The sequence below is a fragment of the Gobio gobio genome (genome assembly GCF_949357685.1).
Source record: "Gobio gobio genome assembly, chromosome: 1".
Classification (NCBI taxonomy): domain Eukaryota; kingdom Metazoa; phylum Chordata; class Actinopteri; order Cypriniformes; family Gobionidae; genus Gobio; species Gobio gobio.
The window spans coordinates 52,375,901-52,393,707 of record NC_137097.1 but is presented as its reverse complement, the minus strand read 5'-3'; the positions used below and the strand labels follow the sequence as shown (position 1 = coordinate 52,393,707).

General features: G+C 39.7%; 1 protein-coding gene across 3 annotated transcripts in view; it reads right to left on the bottom strand.

Annotated features, from left to right (window-relative positions):
* The window catches only part of kcnc3a (potassium voltage-gated channel, Shaw-related subfamily, member 3a), a gene marked incomplete at its 5' end in the record, with an annotated part of 54,259 nt that extends 42,913 nt beyond the window's left edge, over positions 1 to 11,346 (bottom strand). The window contains one exon of one of the 3 annotated variants that reach the window (XM_079830867.1): positions 10,693 to 11,346. In XM_079830867.1, the coding sequence (XP_079686993.1) occupies positions 10,693 to 11,316 (624 nt within the window). The remainder of the gene's footprint in view (positions 1 to 10,692) is intronic. The other 2 variants (XM_079830868.1, XM_079830866.1) reach the window with 2 other exon arrangements.
* Between the last annotated feature and the right edge of the window lie 6,461 nt (positions 11,347 to 17,807).

The following is a 17,807-nucleotide window of genomic DNA, read 5'->3' as shown; positions in this document are numbered from 1 at the left end:
TGTTTGGTTTGTCCTTCTTTTTTGCTTTAATGGCAGCAGCACTTGAGCTGCATGAACTCCACAAGTTTGAGTAAAACCTGATGTTCTCATGTTCTCCAGCATGATTTGAGAAAACGAGTAAACATCCTAATGTCTGTGATGCGAGTCTGGATTGTGGTGTAGTGATTGACAGCTCAGGGAGAGTAAAAGATGAACCTTTGAGACTGAAGAAGAGTGTATTGCATAACAGTAGTTGATGTAGTGTGATCGAAGTAGCTCGGGGATATAGACAAAGAGAGTGAAAGAGAGAAAATCTACTATGGAGTTTAAGTGTTTGCTTTTTGGGGGAGGGGGGGGGCTGACGCATTAGTTCTCATTGATAAAAACACAGAGGGTCTTGGCCTAATGGAGGACAAGAGAGTGACTCACACTCCAGGCAGATTCTATCGTTCTCTTTCTCATATTTCCCAGGACCTTTTGGAAATGTTGAGGCTACAACAAAGACGTAAAGAAGATAATTTCTATAGCCTGTTCACTCAAGGAATATATAAATATATTTATGTTTTCATTCTCAATAAATGTAAGATCCCATGTTATGTTTGTGTGTTAACAATAAAGTGTGTAATTTCTGCACAGAAAAATGAAATAAATAATGTGAGATGTATGTATTTTATTATAGTCTCAATATTCATTATGCCTATTTCACTTTTTAAGGTGCGTAAAATATCTACACAATAATAGCAATAATAAAATTCTATATATTTATTATTATATCGTTTATCAAATGATATAGTACATATAACAACATATTAATTATATACTATATTGCTTTATTGTCTTTGTCAACTTGTGTTTAGCATCTAACTCTTTATCCAAAACTGCTCATGTACCACACATTTGAAGTATTGACAGACACGCATGCAAAATGCATCTAACTCCCTGACATAAACAAAAACCACACACTCTTTCACTCTCTTGCACACACACTCGCTCCATCGAGGTGAAACAGAGGAAATAAGTAGCACAGCATTTTTTTCTGCTTAGTATTCGATCCTGATAACTGCAGCACACTACACACATTTGTCCTTGCAAATTTTCCGTCTCCCTTCCTCTCTTCATCCTTGCCCTCCTTGTAATCACTCCTTCCTAGTCTCTTCCCATCGCTCTAACACTCTCTCCTCCGTGCAAGTCACTTCTCTCTCCCAGTCTGGGCCACAGTTTGGCAGTGTTCTCCTTCTCTCTGTACTCTACGCCATTAGCTGGGATGATAGAGTGCCTTTCCCTTTGTCCTTAATCCAAGTGAGAGCCCCACTCTGCGAAAATGCTAAAAGCTAGCATGCAGTAGCTAGTGCCAAATGCATAGAGATGCACAAACCTCTCTCAGATGTACGCAGTACACAACTGAAGAAGAAAAACACCCAGATTCGGAAGTGCACATACATACACCTGTGATTTACACAGTAATTTTACAGAACGTTGCAAAACAATATTTCCCAACCCATCAAAACTGGTCTTCGCTAGTCTCCCAGCTCGGTTGACTGGTTTAAGAGCTTAAATCAGCTGACCATTTTAAATCAGCAACCCAGTTTAGACCTTTGTTAACATTTTATTTCCCAGGCAGGTAATCAGATTTTTTTGTCCTGTTTTCCAGTAAAAAAAAAAGAAAAGTAAACATCATTAAAACAATTGCACACTTTTTGGAGGAAACATCAAGTTCACCGAAAAAAAGAGCCTGTTGTGAAGCACATAACCCTTAATCTTTCATTCATACTCAGGTCATCTTTCCTGCATTGGCAAGCTGTCTTAAAGACATACTTGGTCATTTTAACCTTATTAAAAAGTTTTGCACATTAAGAAAATAATTCATGTAAGGTAATTTTTTTAGTTATAAAGATATCTTATTTTACAGTTAGCAGGTCGCCTCATGGGGGTCGACCTGTCGAGATCACACGACCAGCTGAATACTACTTACTTTATCTTAGGCCCTGTCCCAAATGGCACCCTAAACACTTGCGGTAATACTGCTTTGACTGTTGGGAAGAAGTCTGCAGCGGCGCTCGCTTCAGTGCAAAACTGCACAACAAGGGCACATATCGACCAAAAAGCTCGATAGAACCCTTCTGAAACCTAAAATGACAAATAGGACACCCTAAGGTCTCATGGACTTCACGATCACGCGCACACGGCTGCCATTGCAAGTTCACAGGACCGTGAGTGTATATGAAGTGTGCCATTTTGGACAGGACCTTAGTAACTCCCCACCTCCCCACCTCCTTGTTACTGGACACTTGCTGTCCAACTTGCAAATGAATTAAAGAAATGAAGCATTATGGAAACTGCCCCAATTGTGGCTCACTATGAATAGAGCATTTCTACAATGACATAATTAGCTGACAACGTTTGATTTTGTGTTAAGCTGCATCCACACCACTAGGTGTCAGGATACTTGCAAAGGCGATCAGCCTGCGCAAAAATCTAAAAAAAGAAAAACAGCTGTATGGATCAGTAGAGCAAATCTTTGATGCCATTCAGCTAACATTATGTCAGCCATCTTTACTCTTTCATTGCCCAATGCTCCTTTTACCGTTTTTCCCTATAGCTTCTTCTCTCTATATCTCCAACAAGACCGTCATCTCTCAATGTACCACCTTATCTTTGCTCTCATTCAGTCTTACTCCCTCATTTCTCATTTGCAATTCCCCTCTCCCTTTCTTGCTCCTCCATCCAACATGCTGCAGTATTACCACCATCAGCATCTTATGAGCACTGCTCTTTCTCTCCTCGGTTCCAGTGCGCTCACACAGACACACGAACATGCAATCTAGCCACATCCATGGGGAAAAGGCTTATCTGAAACTGGCTGGCAAAAAAAAAATGTGTTTCATGGTAATATTCTGGTGTGTGTGTTTGTGTGTGTGTGCGTGTAAATGTCTTACTGGGATTAGCATGACAGAACAAGGATATACTATATATAAAGTAAAAGTGCCATGATACATTACAGCACCATGCTTGTTCCTTTCCCCCTTTCTTTCTTTATTTTCTTTCCCTTTCTAACTCTCCTTCTCATCACTTGAAGTCTTGTGGGAGTGTGCCTGAAAAAACGCAAGGGATTTGGTGGGAAACGGAGGGGTGGGGGTGGAAAGAGAGAGATAAAGAGTGTGTGTGTCATGTATGCCGCTTCCATCGGAGACCGCAGAGTCCCTCTTGTGACTGTTTTGAATATATTTTCATGTGCCATGAGCACAGACATCCAAATAGATGTTTTCACTCCCGTTTGGGAATGTGTGTCAGTTTTTATTGCTGTCAGTATCACTAACAGCTTTAAAAAGATAGCTCCCCAAACAATGAAAATTATTTACTCACTTTCATGCTGTTTCAAACCTGTATGACTTGCTTTCTTCTGTGGAAGAAAGAAATTTTATTCCACAGTATTATGTCTAGTCTAGTATTATGGCCAAAAACAAAAAAAAACTAAACAGTTGAAACGTTCTTTAAATGATTCTTTAAGTCATACAGGTTTGGAATGACATGAAGGTGAGTAAATGAAAATGAAATCTACAATTTACCCTTTAAGTCAAGAATAAAAAAGGTCAAAATTTCTCTTAAATGGGAAATTCCTTTTGGTTTGTAAGGTTTTGTAATTTAAAAAGAAAAAAGCTTTTTATGTTTGGACACAATAAAAGCCAATTCAAAGACAAAAGACAATCAAATTAAAAATAAAGATACACAAATATTAATAAATCCAAGATTGTGGATAATCTGTCTTATTTTTAAAGTAAGAGCATCTCTGCAGCCATTTTTAACTTGAATGTGCAAGGCTTCTGTGACCAGCCAGTTCCAGTCATTTTAGCTGATGTTACAAACTGGTATTAGTTAAGATATCATATTATTGTAATTCATTATCGTAACCAAAAACACACAGGTTTGCAGCACAAATGGATTTATCACTTCCTGCATTTTATAATTTTTCTAGTACCTATAGCAGCTAATGAATCAGAAGTCTCACACATTTAAAAAAAAACAAAACAAATTGCATTAAAAAATAAGATGTATAAATAAACATCAACATTAATAAAAAATCAATAAAATTATTAGCTTTGTATTTTTATGCCAGCAAATCAACATGCTAATGACAAACTCCCCTGAAATCAATTGAGAATTGAGTCTCCCGTAAGGAACAATAGAAAACTTGCAAACAAGCAGTCTACTAAATACAAAATGAAAATTATGTCCATGGGTCAGAAGAGTTAAAGTCCCGTTAGGCCCACAAGGACCTCTTGGAGGTGTATAGGGCTGGAATACAAGGTATTTCCTTTCTTTTTTTTTACCCGGCTGTTCCCCTGTGTGACCAACGAGTCCTCGAGGGAACAGGGTTTTTCCATTTGCCCTGTGAACAAAGTGCTGAAGTGGTGCAAAGGTGAAGCAAAATGAGCAGGGGTTCCTGGACATTGCTGGCCATCCTATGATTATTTTGGCAGTACCATTGTCTTGCAATGAAAAACTCCTAATGTAGGTGGTTTCACACTAATAACTTGTTGGCTCTGGCATTGGCTGGTCTTCAACACCTATTTAAAATTCAAAGTAGGAGCATTGCACCGCATATGCCGACATTTACAAGTTCACTGGCTGACTAGACTTCAGGGTGGACAGGCTCACTGTAGTCAATGGGGGGGATTGGGGGCTTGATTGTAGCTTGAGCCAAGAGAAGATGCAATGTAAAAGCAAATACGCTGCAACTGAACAGAATCATTCACCGGCGAGCTGGACTGCAACCAGAGAAGGGGGGTGGGGGGGGTCAGCACACTGCGACTGTAGATTCAAGCGCATTCAGCGCCCTACCTCTTATTCACCGATTTATTGGTCTCAGCGTGACTGGTTCAATAAGCTTTATTATCATGCATTTTGCTGCTGCACTGTGTGGCTAGAAGACATGTGCGGCACAGATACTGCAGAAAAAAAAGTGGCCTCGGTGGCTCGGTTAAGCTTCTGCTGCCAGCATTGTGTAAATGAACAGTACAGGAGGAAGAGCGGAGGCCTGAGATCTTGTCCCACATATCTCCTCATTTACTTACTATTTTTAGAGATGTAGTAAAAGTAGAAGAAGAAAAACAGTGGGGGAAGACTGGAGGTGTGAGCACGGGTGCCAAAAGAGGTCTCACCTGAAAAGAAGGATTTTACAGGCAGACTAACTCGGGTTACAAATGAGCATGATCATTACAGGGAACACAAAAGATACTTCTAAAGAACTGATCAACACAAGCCCATTTTACAAGAAAAAGCTTGCAGTTAAAAGGAAAGTATCTGAAGGGATCCAGTCATATTCGATGTGTTGTACACTGCCGTGGTCTATGCGGCCCTTGAGAATGCACTTCAAACGTGTTTGCAATGAATAAATAAAAAATTGCAAAAGAAGCAAGAAGTAATATTCGTTTTCCATTGCACGCAAGGAGCGACACACTTTTCAAATAGTTTCAGGTCCCTGGAGTCCTGACATTTAAGGTTATTTTTGGCACATTCAGTTCGCTAACTGTTTACAAACACCTGGTGGGGAGACAGCACTATAAGACGGTTTTGGGACATTTGTGCTATTGGGAAATCCAACTTAAGCATTGAGAAAAATATTGTTTTCTATTTTTTCTTTCCCCAGTTTATGTATGTATTTATTTATTTAAGTTATTTGTATTTAGATAAAGGTTCATCAAATTTATGCAGTATGCTACCCTAAAAAAATTTGAACAAAATTTTGATTAGGTGAACCATTTTTGTAAAGTCACTTACTTTGATCAGAATAGAAGCAGATGCAGACTTTTTTTTTTTATAGTTTTCCCCACAAATAAACATTATTTGTTTAATTATTTATTGAGTGATTATTTTTATTTATACAAATTATTGGTCATTTAGATAAAGGTTGGTCAAATGTTTGTTGTATGCTACACCTAAAAAATAAGTTATTATTCATAGTACCAAATATTGGTGAAGTGAACAGTTTTTGTTAAGTCACTTATGATTAGAATAGAAGTACAGGCAATGCAGACTTTTTCTACAGATTTCATCGACTTTTTCTCTATTTTCCCACAAAAATGTCCCTTCATTTATTGATTCTTTTTTATTTATTCATTAATTGTCTTCAATTAATTGTCTTTTAGAAAAGGGTGATTAAATGTTTGTTTGTATGCTACATCTAAGAAAGGATATTATTTGCGATAACTAAATATCGGTGAGGTAAACTAAATATTTTGTCAAGCCACTTCCTTTGATTAGAATATAATTAGATTATATTGGATTTAGATTACTTTCAGCACTGGACAGCTCCAGCAGCGACGTCTGTCTTCATTTCCTGGTGACATGCCGATATGACGGCCATAAATGCTGTCTAGTTAGGGAACTCACTAAAGTTTGGGACACTCCGGGTTGATCTCCTGACATAACGCATGTGAAAGCAGTTATTTAGTAATGAGTGTCATGACAAATGCAAAGCGACAAAACAAACATACATTTCTAAATACATACCGGATCATCTACCTCAAGCAAGGTGAATTGTGACGTTAATTAAAGGCTTTCTGTATATATATATATATATACATACATAATATATATACATAATATATATTTACGCGTGGGAACAAAATACACAGAGCACTGCAAAACGGGATTATTTTGACTAGGGGCTGTTGCTAAGAAACGCTGCTAGAGCTCTGTAGTTCATTTAATAGTTGTTCATCCTTATCGAATAGGATTTTGCACGTGAATGACTATGCACCCGCAGGTTGTTATCCATCCGCTCATACAACATGTGCTCGACTACAAGCTTGAGATGCTGAACAACAGTAAAGTCATTCCGATCGTTCTGCATACTATGCATTTGCTCCCCAGATAACTGTCATTGAGGACGTTTTATTGTGAGATCTCTATTACTTCTTCCTTTATTAATCTGCACTACAACTCCAGTGTGTAAAGTGTCTTTTGTGTCTTCTCTCCAAGTGATGCACCTTTTGCTCTAATTCATCGCACATGAACTACAAATAACGCAATAGTGACGATTGTCATTTAGATCAGTGGTTCTCAAATTGGAGTTTGAAGTGTGCTAGAAAAATAAAAATGAAATAAAATAACTATAATGGTGGGAAGAAAAAAAATACAGCATCAACGTAATAGAAACGAAATATCTTCTAGATCATATTTTAGGCATATTTATCATGTTTGCTTCACAATATAATTGTAAGATAAAATAACTATAATGTGGGTAGAAAAAAAAAGTCAACTTAATAGAATATTTTCCAGATTATATTTTACACATTTTTAATATATTTTTAACAGTATAAACTGTAAAATAAAATTCAACATAAAAATAATAACTCTAATGGTAGGTAGAAAAAAAATACAGTGTCTGATTAATAGAAAGTAAATAGATTCCAGATATATTTCATTCACATACTTATTATACATTCTTTTCACAATACAAATTTTAAGAAACTAAACGAAATGAAATGAAATGACGGAATAAATCAAATTAAATTAAAAAAAATACAGTGTCAACTATTTAAAGTAACTTTAGACAAGAAAATAGATTTGCCTTTAATAGTTTAGGAAAGGCGATCATCATATTTTGGAAAACCCCTGAATTATACAATACTTTAGCTAACTGTTATCTGAATCCTTTAATCTGGCCAATAAGGAGCCAGGGTTTGCTGCAACTGTTCACTTATGTATGGGCTCACTGGATCATCCGATTTAAACCAGGGATTTAACCAGAGAGAGAGAGAGAGAGAGAGACAGCTCCTAGTCCTGACACCATAGATCAACTCAGATGCTCAGGCTATTTCTTTAATGGAGCCAATCTTTTAAAAGTCAGCATTTACTTTGAAGACGCCTTCTATCTTCATAAGTGCTAGAAATGCAAACCGAATCAGTTAAAAATCTAGATAATACACATCTTGATTTAAAAAAGTGACTAACAGCATTGCCTGCACGCACATACACAAATGCACAGGCTCTGCCTCTGTTGCTCTGCAGCAGAAATCAGCACGCAGTCAGCTAGTATGAGACGCCGCAGTGTTACGCTATAGCACAGCCAGAGAAAGGGACATGGAGGTTGTAAGTGATGATTAGCAATCCGGCACGAGGCCCTGCACCCATACAGCAGCCCGCTAATAAAACACTATGCGTGTCACGCTTGATAAAAGACCTCCGTTCAATGACGACGCAGTAAAACGATGACGGCATCTCTCCCTCCCCTTGAGAACTGTAAGAAGAGCTGGGTAACTTACAATCGCAGACCCTTCAAACACACCGGGAGCAATTCTGCAATTAAATGCAGCCAAAAATGCAAAGTAAAACTGATCAGTTAAATGGAACCCAGGGGAATTAAGAAAGCGAGTATGTATCGACTGCTCATGACGATGATCTATTGACCTAGATGTGACGAGGGAGATAAATATCTTAAATAACCAGCCTGACCTGATAAAGGAGATAAATGGTCGCTGTGCACTAGCTCGTGAATGACGTCCTGAGAGCCAAAAGGTGAATTACCTTTCATGTGCTCCAGCTGAAACATCTCTTAACACACAAGGGTCAGTAAGTGACTTTGCTTTCCTAAAATCTTTACAGATTTGTACAGAGATTATTGTCGATTATTGATTATTGACAAATAGTTTGGTGCATCTAATTCATATGACCTTATATGTTCATTATCCCAAAACTCAAATCATATTTCAGCTTCAGGTCTGGGTGTGAGTGCTAGGACGTAGTTATTATCAGGTGATTGTGGCGGCAGTGACATATGGCGCTTCTGCTGAGTAAGCAGGAAACTGATTCAGTTAAAAGCAAGACCTGCGGGAATCTCTAGTTCCTGGGATACCGCGAATATCCTGTGACCCAATGTGAATCCATACCTAAGCACAACCTGATACCAGTAACTTGCTTTGATAAGCTAGAATTTTCTCAAATATCTTGTCTGCTCAAACATATAGGAGATAATATGTTTGCACATAAACATATGTGACCCTTACCATTTGTATGGGTCACATCATTGACCTAATAAAAGGTACAAAATGACTAAATAGTTTGCAAGCATGACAACATGTTTACTTTCATAGGGTGCGTCTCAATCAGCTCCCTAGTTTGGTAGTCAGGGCACTGATGAGGGAGTCTGCCATTTTAAGGGCAGTCTCAGTCTTCCAGTGCACTCCCTCAAAAGACCCACAATGTACCTTAATGGAAGTTCCGAAGCGCGAAACATAATCACATGAGCCAACTCACCACATATAATGACACGTAAAATATGTTTTTTATTTTAAAAACTGCTATTTAATCATATATCAGCATGAACATACAAAGCTAGATAGGCAACATTTATTAATAATTTACACCTGAAATGTTGCAACAATCAAAGTATTTATCGTAATGTGATATTTGTGATGCTGTTGTTCATAAATGCCGGTAGAGACAGTGTACAATAAGGACATTGCCGGGGACAAAGATGGTGACGATTCTAGGGGCCCCCGGCTTTAAGGAGGGCCGATTTCAACTGAGCTGGACCCACGGCAACAACCTGCACTGGGGCCCCGGATACCCCAGCTACAGCCCTGATGCCAGGAATAGAGCCATCGGTGTACCAATGTGTAGTGAGTCAGGGTCCTTACCAGTGCCAGAATTCATGTATATGATATACTGATTCACGACCTAGTGAGCTGAATGAGACGCACTCATTCAGGCATGAGCAGTTGTTTTCCCATTTGTTCCTGCTTTGCTGAAACGTTCTTCTAACATTAAAAAAAAAAACATTCAAGATCTGCAAGGCAATGCAATGTTCATAGCCAAAACGCAATGGTGTACACCTCAGGGTAAATGTCATGACGTTTAATATCGTAGGGGTCTGGCAGGTACCGTTCTGCAGTATGGACAACAGCGAAATGTGCATACTCAATGCGCATGCGCAATGGCTGGCGGCTGTGATCTGAATGCGTGCATATTAAGTGGGGGGGGGGGGGGGGGTATGTTTTGCGATAATGACCGTCTGGCTGTATATAATTTGACTTGCTACACGTATAGGCTACTTGATAAATAAATGGACATTAAACATTGATTTGGGTGTTAAATGTTTTGTAGCGACCTCAGATATTGAATACGACCACATCTATGAAGGAAACCCAGTCTTGTAGGCTACAGCCACTCATTAGTCAGAAATATATGATCGCTTAATGCAGCAACTGACCAACCAGCATAACGTAATTAAACAAATAACTGAAGAACAACGTTCTTCAACCCATTAAAATAACTTTTTTTCCGCCCAACAATTTTATAATTTACATTAACAGCAGAACCAAAAATGTACGTTATAAAAAGGTGCGCATGCTGAGAGCTCGAGACGCAGTGTTCACCGCCAAATAATGCGCGTGGAGAGTGACAGCGGCACAATACTGCATTTTCAGAGAGAGTGACAGAGAAAGAGTGCACATAACGAACCAAAGTCTATTTTCTCTGCAAACTTAGCTAACAAACTTTCCAGAAGTTTACAACTAAACTATTCCGATTGTTGCAAACCTGATTCCATGAAGCCTACACTAAAAATAGCGTGTCGAGTAGAACAGGTAGCCTATCACACAAGGACAAGATAATGTCATACTGCAAGAAGTTGACATGAAGCACGCTCAAAATCTGATACAGACACGTTTAATAAAGTAGATTTCGAAAGATTCCGATACACTCACTCACCCTGGCGTATTTCGAGGAGTAGGGGTCCTCAAACAGCGCCCAGATGCGGGGCCGCCAGATACTCCACCTGCTGGTGTTGCGACCGTCCTCCTGTAGACACAACCTCTTCAAGTCCCCATCCGCACCGCCCGTTAGCGCCGGGTCGTCCTCTGGCAGGTCCGGCTCGGGCGTCTCGAAACTGTCCAGCGCTTCCTCGGCGTCCCGATGCTGTCGGTAGTTCATCCAGCAGCAAGCCTCCACGTCCGTCTCGTCGATACCCCAGAACGCGAGCTCCTCCTCGAAGAGAGGACCGCAGACATCGTTGGGACAGTGCAACTTCCCTGTGCGGTAATAGTTGAGGATGAAAGCAAAGGTGGCAGGGTGACGGTCAAAGAAAAACTCGTCGGATTTGGGGTCATAGTCAAAGTTACTGAACGCATCTGGCTCCGTGAGCCAGGACAATCGGGTCCCAGGCAGCGTCTTGAGTGTGCTGCGGTACGTCTCGTGCCGAACCCCCCCGCAGTTTATTACTATTTTCTCGCTGTCTGAAGGACAAGTCATGTCTGCGCTGTAACATGCTTTGCTGGACGACTTGTTCCCACCCTTGCGCCCTTTGAAAGAGGAGACACACACCGAACTGAGCATAGAGGAGCAGGGGGAGGGAGAGGAGGAGAGAGAACCGTGATGGGAGGGGGGGAGGAGGAGCCTGCGGTGGGAGAGCAGAGGAGAAAAGAAAATTAGTGATGCCCATACTTTTATACATCATCAAGCTGGTAAAAGTAACCTGCTTTTAACTCATCACATCATTAGTTCTTATACCCAGTCACTAATGTGGCTCTGTATGGGTGGTGCAATGCAATGGCAATGGTCAAATTCCTGTTCAAATTCTTGAGAAAGTGCAAACATAAGGCTACTGGGGACATCGTGAGGGGGTCTTTTAAGGTATAGTCTACTCATTGGGACTGAAAAAGAAAGGACCCGTCCATAAAAATGGTGTAATTTTAGTGATGACCCTGGCAAACATACAAAATCAGATGAATGTTGATGCAGGTACATGGGACAAGCATTTTAATGAAGTAGCGACTTCAATATACAGTCAAGTGTCACACAATAAACAGGAACGAGACCCCTCCTCTTCCATTTCCATCTTTTGCCATCACTCAGCTCTCATGTCCCTCAATTCACTAAAACACTCTGCTCAATTACAGCAAAGGGAGATGAAAATGACTGAATGTTTCACAGCCACCACCACCCCCCTCCCCACCCCATGCTCTCAGCGTATCCAATAGAAAGAGGGAGAGGAAGAGAATGAGAGCGAGAGGAAGGGTGGGAGGAAGAGGGAGAAAAGCTAAAGGCAGAACGATTATTTGCTGAGCTACACAAAATAGGGAGAAAAGACTGCAGAGCATTAACTCTTACACTATCTCTCGCTTTCTCTCTTTGGGCAGTGATAATGTTATGCAGACCATTTAGTACAGTCAATGTAAAGTTGCAGTCATAACCGTCTGAGTATGCAATCTTCAAAATTAAAATATTCTATTAAAAAGGGTCACATTCATATGCACTAACGTGCATTCATATTTTCACGGCATTGCACGGAGAAGGTGCTTAAAAATTGAATGTTTTTACTTCTCAGCTGTAGTGAAACAGACGAGTACTGCCGCTCTTTTTCCAATCAAAATGTCCCATTTTGGAAATGTGGAGCAGGGAAGCTATTCTCTTTTTCTCTTGGGATTATCGTACACTGTAAAAAGTGGTAACGTGCCATTAAATCTATTTGTACCTGATTTAAACTTTAATAGTGACTTTTGTTAGTGTAACCTAATGTAGTCAGATTGATCCAGCCATGTTAAACCCGTTAATAAAATAAGTTAATTTAGAAGTTACAACATAAAGCAATTTTTTTGATTGCTTAGCAAAACGGTGTACAAGGGTCAGATTTCACCGACAAATGTCCTCCTCCCATGTTTTGCTGTGCTGTCTTTTCCTGCTTTCACAATAACTCTCCTTTATCTGTTCCTCTTGTTTGGCTGTGCTGCATGGCTGCTCCATACATATCTGTCAAACTGTCTTCCCTCATTAATTATCCACTCTTATCCATTTGACTCAGCTCACACTTTCTCTTGCTTTCCCTTGCTTTCCCTTATGTCCCCCTGTGATTAACTGTTGAAACAACAAAGATCACAGGAGAGTGAGAACCATCGGAAGGAGGGAAGCTGAATCATACGAAACAAGGTAGACGGATTCACTGCATCTCTAAATGAAGATAATTAGGTTGGCTTCTCCTTTCAGCACCATGGACAGCGTATGAGTTTCAGTTCATCATTTAAAGCTAAGGACTATATAAGCACTGCAAATATAGTTGAAAAGTTGAGCAAAAACAACTTGTATACCAGACATCCAACGAAGAGTCATAAATAAATAACATACTAAAATAAATCTCACAAATAATAAATAAACAAAGTAATAATAAAAAAATGAAATAATTTTAAAAACTCTCAAAACTACGCAGGCGTTACCATTGCACAATCTATCGTATAAATGAACTCAAAAGTGTAAACACTTTGGCTCTGCTGCACTATCAAAACACAGTGTTTGTCTGAGCAGCCCAATATTCAACATTGGCTAAACCAATGGCGTTTTTGTGAGGCGTTTAAATATGACAAGCTTGTGGTGAAATACAAAACTACAAGGAACACAAGTGGGTAGATAAATAAAATGATGAATAGGAAAAACTGAAACGGGGGAACTGTGGTTGTGCTGACAAAGCAAAAAAAAGAGGCTCCCACAAAAAAAAAAAAAAAAGGAAATCATTGTTAAGTGTGTGTGTGTGCCTGGATAAGGGGGAAGTACATTAAAGTGTGCATGTCCATTGGGATGGGGGTTGGTTATAAGGACAGATACGCCTATAAAAGACAACAGCACTATATCGACAGAGCGCGAGGAGAGAGGAAAAACCGAGAGAACATGTTACGGCCACTGAGGGGAATGTGAAGGAATGACTGCAGTAAAGGTAAATGAGGCTCCATTCATAAATTATTCAGTTTAGACTACCAATGTCAAAGAGAAGTGATACATACATGCACTGTTATGAGAAGGAAGCAGGAATGAATCATATCTATGCTACTTTTCTTCTATCTTACAGTATGCTGTAGTGCGTCTGCATTGTACCTTCACTCTATCTCCCTTTCTCTCTGTCTGGTGCAGTGTTGGTTCTTTGGATATTTCTACTTGCTATCCCACTGCAGTTGAAGCTCAGTGGTGCTCAAAGGCCACCTAGAGGACTCATCTGGGAACTGCACGGCACAAAATACTGCAGTACCCCCTCCTCTTCAAGCTTTCTCCCCGACTGAGGTATGGATGCCTTATGCAAACCATCTGTCGATGCATTGCATACAGGTTTGTGTGCCTTTTTAGCCCATGCACTCTTTTAAGTAACTGAATTCACTTAACAAATGCAATATAATTGCTGATTTATATGAACCGACCTTATATTATCTCAGCCTCAACCGGCTGCTTGAGCCCAATGATTGTTGAGGCTTTTTGCAATCCCTCCCTCTCTCTCTCTCTCTCTCTCTCCCTCTCTCTCTCTCTCTCTCTCTCTCTCTCATTTGTGTGCACTAAGCTACTCTCAGCCGAGTTGCTCATATCGACGTCTCCTGTGGAATAGCACTAAAAGAAAATAAATTAACAGAGCAAGGACGCTTGCGTACACAAACATAGTCACATTCGCAAAAAAAAGCCATGTCGCAGCACAATTAATTAGCTTAAAATGAAATTGTGCTGTGCAAAGACAAACTACACAACATTGGCACACACGCATAATACGATATATCCTCAGAAGGTCATCAGTCAGACTTTGACCTCTGCTTTGAAACTAATCACACCGCTCTGACGGCTGAGAACGGAAGCCCTTTTCAAAAGGCCCTCTCTTTTTCAGTCGAGAGAGAGAGAGAAATAGATACAGAAAGGAGCTTAGAAGACTCATCTTACAGTGACAGCATTGAGACGTACATGACTATATTCCCATATCTAACACTAACAGTGTTCTTAAGATAGTTATAACCCCACTCCCCCCACCAGCCTTAGCTCTCGTTAAAACCTAATTAATAAAAGTGCCCTCTCCGGTTAATTACCATCCCTTTATAGTCCCCCATTAAGTACTCAGGGAATGAAGCCGGAGAGAGATGGGATATAATTGTGTTAAGCCAAATCACACATGAACTTGATGGAAACTATTCTTAGTGGTGGGAAAGAATGGAGTAGGGTGACAAAAAAAAAAAAAAAAGGAATTAAAAACCAGACGGAGGACAGGGAAGGTCATCTCAGGTGATCGGTAAGGGTCACACTGTCAGGAAGGGGTGCATTTGTGAGGATGCGAAATCACGGAAAGGCATGAGCAGGAGGGAGAGTAAATGGTTTGAAATAAGGCGCCGCCAATAGGATGTGAGTGGGCGAAGGAGGGAGGGAGAAAGGGAGGGACCAGAGGCTGAGAGAAATAAACAGAAAAAGTTGAGTAAGATGAGAAAGTGTAGAGAAAGAGGAAAACAAATTAGAAAGAAAGTGCTGTTTTAAGATCGGTAGTTCTCAACTGATTCAGGGCTGAAATGAAATGTCCGTATTATCAAAAAATGAACATTGGTTATGAGTTAACATTAGTTAACATGAACTAATAATGAACTACACTTCTACAGCATTTATTAATGTTTGTTAATGTTAATTTCAACGTTTACTAATATGTTATTAAAATAAAAAGCTGTTACATTAGTTAATGCACTGTGAACTAACATGACCTAACTATGAACGGCTGTATTTTTATTAAACAACGTTAACGAAGATTAACAAATACAGGAACAAATGTATTACTCGTGGTTAGTTAATGTATTAACTAATGTTAACAAATGAAACCTTAATGTAAAGTGTTACCCATAAAATAGAATTAGAAGCACATGTTTCAACAACAAAAGACAAAGGGAAATGTTTTATCCTCCATTTTAACAGCTGATTTAGCCGTGTATTTTGTTATTCAAATAATGCAGATTTATTATCTGTATAGCATTGTTATTAGCTACAACTTTATCAGTTATTTTTGGGACCCTCCAGTTGAGAATTATTGGAAAATTAGCAAAAGATCTGGGAGAGATGGGGGGATGAAGAGAGCTCCATCCACAGTATTGTTTGCAGTTGACATTGGAGAGTCATGATGCCACACACACACACACACACACACACACACACACACACACACGCAGTGGATGGATTGAGAACACTGAGTTCTCTAACATACAAGGTCATATACTTGGCTACACTCTTTGAAGTAAAATAGAATTAGGGATCTGCTTCAGAGGATAAGAAAAGTGGGTAGACAGATATAAGAAAAATTTGACGTTATGCAGTGAAAGACACCTACACCAGTTATCAAGGTGACACATGATCATATAAAAAAAAGACACCAATCATTGTGGGACATGAAACGTCCATATATTTGTTGGACTGACAACTCAAAATGTAACATACCAGAAATACCTTAAAATAATAAGAAAATACAAACATGAAGGGGTCAGTGTGCGAATTATTGAGTGACTTTCATGGAGTTTACTTTTTCCAGTCGGTAATTTTCGTCTGGCACCATAGCTAACCGTCGTCAAATAATAAACATTTTTAACCAAGGCCTCGAGGAATATTTATAATTGTGTAAATCTATGATTATGTGACAGGAATTACTAATAGATAGGCTACCATGGGTTGATTCGCCATATAGCCTACTCAGGTACAAGGGAATTATATTCGCGAACGTCAGTTTGGCGCATTCTTTGTTGTAATGTGACTTATGGTAACCAAATTCTTCCATAATTCGCACGCTGGTTTGACATGACATAAACAAAGTAAACCTGACTACTACTTGTTGAGTAGTTTACTGGCAGAGGCAGGCCTGCTCTCTGCATGGGTACACCGGGCACACAGACAGAAATACTCAGAACAGAAGTGATATTATCACTTGTACACAAGATCACGACACAGACACAGCACAAACACCTATATTACATACTTACTCGCTTTGGGTCTGGCTCTGTTCGCGTGCGTGCAGTGTGCGTGTTACTAAACACACACACATGAACACACAAACTGCACAAAAATGCTACGTGGAATTGACTGTTTTCTGACTGAACGGAGGGATCCTCTTGGCGTGGGGTCCGAATGACTGTGCAGAATACTTAAACAAGATTGTGTTTTCTATAAAATGGCTTCAGTTATGAATAATGTAGATATTCTTGCTACAAGTGCCAGTTCAGAAAAAAATGCAATACTGCGTAGTTGCGCATTTCCTTTAGTGATATAAAAGACTATCCTCCTTAAAAAATATATTTATGATATATCGCCCCTATTGCACCTCTGCTACCCTTGTACCTCAAATAAATTATTCCCGGTATATACATGGGTATTACAGGTCTAATATACAATTTCCACCCCTTGATATAAGCATTTCTATGATTTAACAAAGCTCGTGTTAACCAATTACTTTTATTCCCTAAACGAAACAGTCTATCCAACCAAGCGAAACGAGCAGCGGGGAAACACCTCTCTATTTCTTTAATCTTCATGCACTCACTCCATTAACAGTCTACCCCTTTCTTCTCAGTTTTAGCATCCTTTCTTCCGTGTCTTCGCCTGTTCCCGTTGTCCAGGGTCAAAAAGACCGTAACCAGGTCTTTAGTTGCAGACTGAGAGGTCTGTGTGAATGTATTTATGCCGAACAAACAGCATGCCGGGCACGACTAGAAATGTTATTCCTTAAGCTCAAGTCTCCCTTATCTCATCCGTCCGTTTTTCCCTCCCTCCTTTCTCTGTCGATGTTTTTGTTTTGTAAATCTGTATGTCCATGCAATTTAGTCCTTAATCTAATGGTGACATGGGATCCCTCTGTGTTGTTCCCTCCCTTCAGCTCTTTAAAGGGAAAGGTGGCAGCTGGTGCCCCCTCCCCAAACCCCACCCTGTGCCATTTAACCATATACACGCCAAGAATCAGACCTGTCGCTATTTCCAGCATTTCGTCCAGTCACGTTTTTACAAGATTTTTTTAAGTCCATAAAAAAATCTTGAACACATTTCAATAACCACATGTAAAATTGTTATAT